The following is a 7,500-nucleotide window of genomic DNA, read 5'->3' as shown; positions in this document are numbered from 1 at the left end:
CGTGATCTCAGAACAACGTGATCTCAGAACCGCGTGATCTCAGAACAACGTGATCTCAGAACCGTGTGATCTCAGAACCGCGTGATCTCAGAACCGCGTGATCTCAGAACCGCGTGATCTCAGAACCGCGTGATCTCAGAACAACGTGATCTCAGAACAACGTGATCTCAGAACAGCGTGATCTCAGAACTGCGTGATCTCAGAACTGCGTGATCTCAGAACCGCGTGATCTCAGAACCGTGTGATCTCAGAACAACGTGATCTCAGAACAACGTGATCTCAGAACAGCGTGATCTCAGAACTGCGTGATCTCAGAACTGCGTGATCTCAGAACCGCGTGATCTCAGAACCGCGTGATCTCAGAACAACGTGATCTCAGAACCGCGTGATCTCAGAACAGCGTGATCTCAGAACAGCGTGATCTCAGAACAACGTGATCTCAGAACCACGACGTGATTTTAAAACAACTTGATCTCAGAATCGCGTGATCTCAGAACCGCGTGATCTCAGAACCGTGTGATCTCAGAACAACGTGATCTCAGAACCGCGTGATTTCAGAACCGTGTGATCTCAGAACAACGTGATCTCAGAACAACGTGATCTCAGAACCGCGTGATCTCAGAACCGCGTGATCTCAGAACCACGTGATCTCAGAACCACGTGATCTCAGAACCACGACGTGATTTCAAAACAACTTGATCTCAGAACCGCGTGATCTCAGAACCGCGTGATCTCAGAACAACGTGATCTCAGAACCGCGTGATCTTAGAACCGCGTGATCTCAGAACCGCGTGATCTCAGAACCGCGTGATCTCAGAACCGCGTGATCTCAGAACCGCGTGATCTCAGAACCGCGTGATCTCAGAACCGCGTGATCTCAGAACCACGTGATCTCAGAACCACGACGTGATCTCAGAACAACGTGATCTCAGAACCACGTGATCTCAGAACCTCGTGATCTCAGAACCTCGTGATCTCAGAACCTCGTGATCTCAGAACCACGTGATCTCAGAACCTCGTGATCTCAGAACCTCGTGATCTCAGAACCTCGTGATCTCAGAACCACGACGTGATTTCAAAACAACTTGATCTCAGAACCGCGTGATCTCAGAACAACGTGATCTCAGAACCACGACGTGATTTCAAAACAACTTGATCTCAGAACCGCGTGATCTCAGAACCGCGTGATCTCAGAACAACGTGATCTCAGAACCACGTGATCTCAGAACCTCGTGATCTCAGAACCGCGTGATCTCAGAACAGCGTGATCTCAGAACCGCAGTGTGGAAAGAGCGATGTTTGCTGTAACACACGTCTGGTGTCGGGAACACTGGAGAACTGAAGCACTGGCAGTTCATGAACTCAAACCCATCCTAGAAGAGATTGATCAGAAACTTGCACAACATATAATCATTACATACAACTTCCATTAAGAGAAATGCACAAGTGAAGATGCGCGATGAGCAAAAACCAAGAAAGAACAACATTATTCTCATTAGAGTGTAATTTCAGGAGCTTTTCACAAGGACATGTATTTATGAAATGATGATGTTTCAGCTACTACATAATCCATGTGTGAATGTTTCATTTCATTCTGCACTTCGTCATCAACTAAATACAATTCTCATCGTTGAATAAAATTATATGCCATTTTAGTTGGACTAAAACAACCCCCGAAAAAAATGAACACTGCCTCCCATTTTTAGTCTTTGGGAAAAGTTCCTTTAATTTGTGCTATTTTACTGCATTCCTCCCTTTGAACTGTTAATGTCAATAAAACATATTTTGTTTTCTCTTATTAAGAAACTAAATGTATTTTGACAGAAAGAAGTGTGTAGTCTGAGATGTGATGTTTCTCCTGTTGTGCTCAGCAGCTGAAGCTGGACCCGCTCAGCCGGCGCCACTTCCCTCTGGAGCTGCCGAAGCTCAACCTCGGGGTCCCGACACACACACTCCCGCTCGGGGGCCCGACACACACACTCCCTGCGCTGGCGCCGGCCCACCGCGGCTCTCTGCCTGCCATCTCCAAGTGCCACTCGCGTCTCAAAGTAAAGCACACTCTCACACTCCACTCGTCCAGTTCAGATGAAACTGCTGTTTGTACTGATCATCTTTTCTTCTGAAGCCCACAGAGGATCCGCAGCATCTGAAGCGCTTCTACATGCCTCGTGCGCTGGAGCGCCACCCGCAGGACTACTGACGCCAGCAGAGCTCAGGCACATCATGCAATAAAGCTCTTTATACACACTGACACATGTGTTTTCAGACCAATACTGATGTCTGCATGCCAGATCACATCATCACACGTTTCAGACCGCTGGAAGCAGATTCTCTACGACGGATGTGGCATAAATATAAAGCAGTGCTTTCATTCTACATTAGCCCATCATTTAACCCGGATCTGTGAGCGCGAGCGATCAGCGAGTGCCGGATCGTTGTTACACGAGGTGCTACCGGCTCACAGCAGATTCATGATTACTGTTGTGACAGTTACACAACTACAATTAGTGTTTAATAAAGGGCTTTTACACTACACTTCTTCAAAGTGCCATGCTTTGACATCATAGACCAGGATTGCTTCTACAGGGGTGTGACGATATGTTTGTGTCACGATTCGATACGTCACGAGATAATATTATTGTGATACTTCAAGACATATGATTAAAGGTTAACAAAAAATGTACTGTTGATTAAAATGCTACATTTGATTTTACATTGTGTGTGTAAATGAATAGACTTGGACTCAGTGCTGGAAACCCAACGCTGGACAATAGAGACGCCAGAATAACTATATTCATGATTCTGAAGCTGAAATACAGGATTATTTTCACGAATATATGCTTGATCTCTGTCACTGACGACATGTATGTAAATGTAGGCCACTTTTGCTGGTAGCGTTAGGCGCTGATGCCACACAAAGACATTTGGCATGATCCGGACCAACAAATAAACCCCGTTGCATTATTATACATTAATATATTCAACATTATATACACTGAACAAAATTATAAACGCAACACTTTTGTTTTTGCCCCCATTTTTCATGAGCTGAACTCAAAGATCTAAGACTTTTTCTATGTCCACAAAAGGCCTATTTCTCTCAAATATCGGAGCATACGCCAGCGTGTTCCAGGTCCATTTTACTGTGGCCAGCCTAAGGCACACCTGTGCAGTAATCCCGCATCTTGATACGCCACACCTGTGCGGGGGGCGGATGACCTCGGCACAGGAGAAGTGCTCACTAACACAGATTTAGACAGATTTGTGAACAATATTTGAGAGAAATAGGCCTTTTCTTTACGTAGAAAGAGTCTCAGATCTTTGAGTTCAGCTCATGAAAAATGTTGCGTTCATAATTTTGTTCAGCGTAGTAGTTTAATATTGTACTGACACTTAAACCCCAGAAAATGTTGCAATATATTGTGACCCCTACTTTATCTCTTACAGTAACGTCACTACTGTACACTGATGCACACTGGGAAGGGTTACATTAATGCATTTGGGCAGGAAATTTGCCAAGCACTGTGAACAATGATGACAACAATCGGCGTGAATAAAAGTTAGCTTAAAAAGTAACAAAAGCATTGAATAAACTAGTTGTGACCGGTTCTGAAAGCTGCAGTTCAGTAACACTGCTTCACACACTCTCAGAAACGGCCTTGAGGTGACGGTAAGAACCAGCACACAAAACAGGACGACACACACCAGACCAAACATCCGTGGACTTTTTTTAATGAAGAACAAAATGTGAAATGCAAAATGTTAACCACATGAATCAAAAATATGACACTTCAATCATCCACATCTTCCCCGGTTAGTGTATATTTCATTAACAATGACTGCTAGTCACAAAGAAGGGTAAGTCATGACAGCGGTTTAATAGTGTCTACTGCTCGTCCTATAGTGGGGTTTCGTAGTACATAGAATAACTTTGCTGTTGGTAAGCAAAATATGAACTCTTGAACCTCTTTCATAAGATTAGTTTTCTTCGTCTGCTAGACTTCCTGAGCTTCACACGTGTTATTCGCCAGACGACACACTCTTCTGTCAATCTAGCATTTCCAACACATAAATCTCCTATATTATCAAAATACATTTGGGTGACTTTTGTACAAGAGACAAGGAAAAATGAAACAGAAAAAGAAAAAAAACAGAAACCTGCATATTTAAGATTATTTTTTAATATTATTATGTCTATTTTTCTGCTTTAGAAATGTCACTATTTCCTGTAATGATGACAAACTTCCACTAGAGTTACTGATCATTTGCTTTTGCCCCAATAAATCACTGAATTACAATATTATACATATAATACAAAGCAGATTTTTATCTGAAACAATATTAAAATAAATGCTCAATAGATACAAAGTTTTTTAATCATAATTCTCCACATTATACCGGTCTGTGAGTCCTCGCACACAAAAATGTAAAGCCATTCTCTTCTAATAAACTATTAAGTGCAAACAAATTTTCTTTTTTAAAAAACTAATGATTGCAGCATCCAGCTTTTCAGATTCAGATTCAAGACAGAGGATATTAAAGCCGAGTGCACCAAGGCCTTCCCCGAACGTCTACTTCTCTCTTTTTTTGTCTTTTTTGATCCTTTATAGTACTTACAAAAAAACAAAAACCCAAAATAAAATCAGTGCAAAGTTTAACAATGGGGGTCAAATCTATTCCGTATGAAAGGGTGAAATAAAACTGTATTAAAAGGGATCTGGGGTTCAAAGACGACTGCTCTTCCAGCCGGATTCACGGATCCCCCAAACCGCAGGCGAGATTGGAATACACCAGAGAAAATAATACAGTGAGAAGCAACTGAGAGTGAAAACCTTATGAAATAAATACTCTGGGGAATGAGGAGGAAAGCCCGTGGCCGGCGCCCTGACGCTCGCGGCTCCAGAGCGGGGGACCGGGGGACCGGGAGAGATCTCGGAGCCGCAGGAACTCTGGGCTATACTACGGTTCCACTCGGAGAGTTGGCCTGGTTCTGGGACGACAATAAACCCTGAGGAAAAGAAGAGAACAACATTTGAAAACATTTGCAAAGTCACACGACCAAATCCTCCAATACATGCAGCATTCATTGTGTGAGTGATCAGCGCTGTGTTTTACCCAAAGGTGAACTCTTCCGCTCTCAGCGGCCGCTAATATACAGCTAATGGTGCAATAGCTCAGCGCCTCGTTCCGCTGCTGCGTTTCAAAAAGGCGGCGCTCGCATTGAAAACAAGTGGAGAAATACGCTAGCCTCGGGGAACGCTTTCGTGGACACAGCCTAGATCAATAATGCAAAGACTTTATCGGTCATAACCCTGGACAAAGATGAAACTGTCGATCGCTGGCGTCTGTCGACTCGTGCACGTTAGCAACGAACTACCCTTCTGCTCAAGGCTGCACACTGACCCGTTGCTCTTTCCATCAAACGGACACAAGACTCACTGAGGGGAACTAAACTACTTGCTAAACTACTTGCACTTTCACTGCTCGTTGTCCGTGTCATATGGCTACGTGAGTTGCACGTATAAAATGAAGTTTACGAACAACCTCGATCCATCAGGAAACGCCATCGGTCGCTGAATTTCACTGCGCTTCATGAAGAGTTTTTCTTTTGCGTGAAGAAGCCGTTCGCCGGAGATGTGTTAAAGATAGCAGTGCATTCATGAGGTGGTGAAAAAAATCGAGTATTGATTAATCGCGAGTATGTTATGGACGAGTATGAATCGATTATTCAATTTTCAAAAATCGATTTTTTATTATAAAAAAATATATATTTTTTTGCATTATTGTATTTTGTAAAAAATGTTATACCGGAAGTTGAACGTCACGAACGCGCCCAGTTCCAGTTAGCAAGCGCGTGTAACGGCAGCCAGAGCGAGTGAGAGCAGGTGTGTAAAATGGAAGAACCAGGAACGAGCAACCAACCGATCCACCCAGCTCCATCTGGGCTCAAAGCAAGAGTGTGGATTCATTTTGGTTTTCATGGCAGGAGCTCTAAACATGTTGATAGAACGCATGCCGTCTGTCAACATTGCCACACTAAAGTGTTTAGTACAACTTGATTACTCACAAGTTAGTGTGTTGCATTTTGTCACTGTGTTCTACAGTACAGTATATAAGCTGAAGCTACAGTAAGTTGTTCAAAAATGTTCATTTTGTCTTCTTAATAATTCAATTGGACAATTTTCTTCTAGAAAGACAAGGTGTTCAGGTGGAGAGAAAACTTTCTTTACCTTGACATGTTTCGACTGCAACCTGCAGTCTTCCTCCACCTGAACAACACCTTGTTTTTCTAGAAGAAAATTGTCCAATTTCTACAGTATGTTGGTTCTGATCTACTTCCTAAAGGAAATAAGCCTTTCATTTATTTGTTATTGTTTAGTTCAACTTGATGAGTCACAACACAATGTGATGTATTCATTTCTGTGTTCTACAGAACATAAGCTACATACAAATAATTGTGAAGTTATAACTACACGACACAGAAAGTGCTTTGAGTTGTTGTTACTCAATAAAAGAGTTAAGTGATTCAGCAGCTGACATTTTTTAATACTGCAAACACTTTGTAGTGTTTTTTCGTTTACTGTTGTGAAATGGAAAATCAATAATCGCTAATCGAGAACCGTTAATAATCGAAAATCGACTGTAATCGAATCGGGACTTCAATAATCGTAATCGAATCGGGAAATCAGATTAGATCAGAAAGACAGATTAACCACCCCTAGTGCATTCATGATTATTAGGCTGCCGGTGTAATAATCCTCCTGGCTCCGGGTCTGAGTGAGTCATTTACTCTCTTACCTTTGTTCTTTGTTTAACTTTAATGACACTTTAAGACCAGCTGCTGACAGACGCGATCGACACGCGTCCCATTTTCTCACAAATCTCTGCGTTAATTTAAGACTTTATTTAAATCATTTAAGACTGCTCTTATGAGGACACTCGACAAAACTGACATTTTGGCATAATTTGTGTGTGTTATGGTTTATTCAAGCCCGAGAGTGAACTCGATACTGACGCGCGTCTTTTCTGTGGGTCGGGCGCGCGCGTGTGTGTGTGTGTGTGTGTGTGTGTAGGCAGGACAGCGCGGTCTCTTTAGTCTTGTTGTCGCGCTTAATATCATTCACATCAATAAGAGCGTGATCATACAACGGTAGTCAACGGGTGACAGAAAAAAACGGATACTGCGTAATTGCGTTAAATATATAAATATATGCCTATATATATATTTTTTTTTTTTCCGGTGTCGCGGTAGACAAGTGATGAAACCGGTGTTGCGCCTGAACACCGGTAACACTGACTACCGTAGCAAGCCTACTCCTCTGTCGCCTTTGGTCTTGCTTAGTTGAGGACATTTAATTTCATATTCAACAATATTATTGATCTCCTGCATTGACAGCATTATATGAGACTGAACTGAGCTGGACGATGACATCACGGTTTCTCCAGAGCCGCTATATATATAAATGAACTAAATTAACTTTTTTACAACAGAAATAAACC

General features: G+C 42.4%; 2 protein-coding genes across 4 annotated transcripts in view; one reads left to right on the top strand and one right to left on the bottom strand.

The window, feature by feature from the left end:
• Window positions 1–2,535, top strand: part of LOC130071848 (MAPK/MAK/MRK overlapping kinase-like) — a 17,061-nt gene extending 14,526 nt beyond the window's left edge. For 2 of the 3 annotated variants that reach the window (XM_056236748.1, XM_056236750.1), the window contains exons 11-12: window positions 1,872–2,048; window positions 2,126–2,535. In XM_056236748.1, the coding sequence (XP_056092723.1) occupies window positions 1,872–2,048; window positions 2,126–2,200 (252 nt within the window). In that variant the 3' untranslated portion in view covers window positions 2,201–2,535. The remainder of the gene's footprint in view (window positions 1–1,871; window positions 2,049–2,125) is intronic. The other variant, XM_056236749.1, reaches the window with a different exon arrangement.
• A 2,365-nt stretch (window positions 2,536–4,900) lies between these two features.
• Window positions 4,901–7,500, bottom strand: part of wdr20a (WD repeat domain 20a) — a 12,562-nt gene continuing 9,962 nt past the window's right edge. The window contains exon 4 of the mRNA XM_056236725.1: window positions 4,901–5,008. Coding sequence (XP_056092700.1) covers window positions 4,955–5,008 — 54 coding nt within the window. The 3' untranslated portion in view covers window positions 4,901–4,954. The remainder of the gene's footprint in view (window positions 5,009–7,500) is intronic.

This window comes from Rhinichthys klamathensis, unplaced genomic scaffold, assembly GCF_029890125.1.
Source record: "Rhinichthys klamathensis goyatoka isolate OS25496 unplaced genomic scaffold, OSU_Roscu_1.1 h1tg000462l_1, whole genome shotgun sequence".
Lineage (NCBI taxonomy): Eukaryota > Metazoa > Chordata > Actinopteri > Cypriniformes > Leuciscidae > Rhinichthys > Rhinichthys klamathensis.
The sequence above is the reverse complement of the archived record's forward strand: the minus strand, read 5'-3'. Positions and strand labels throughout refer to the sequence as shown.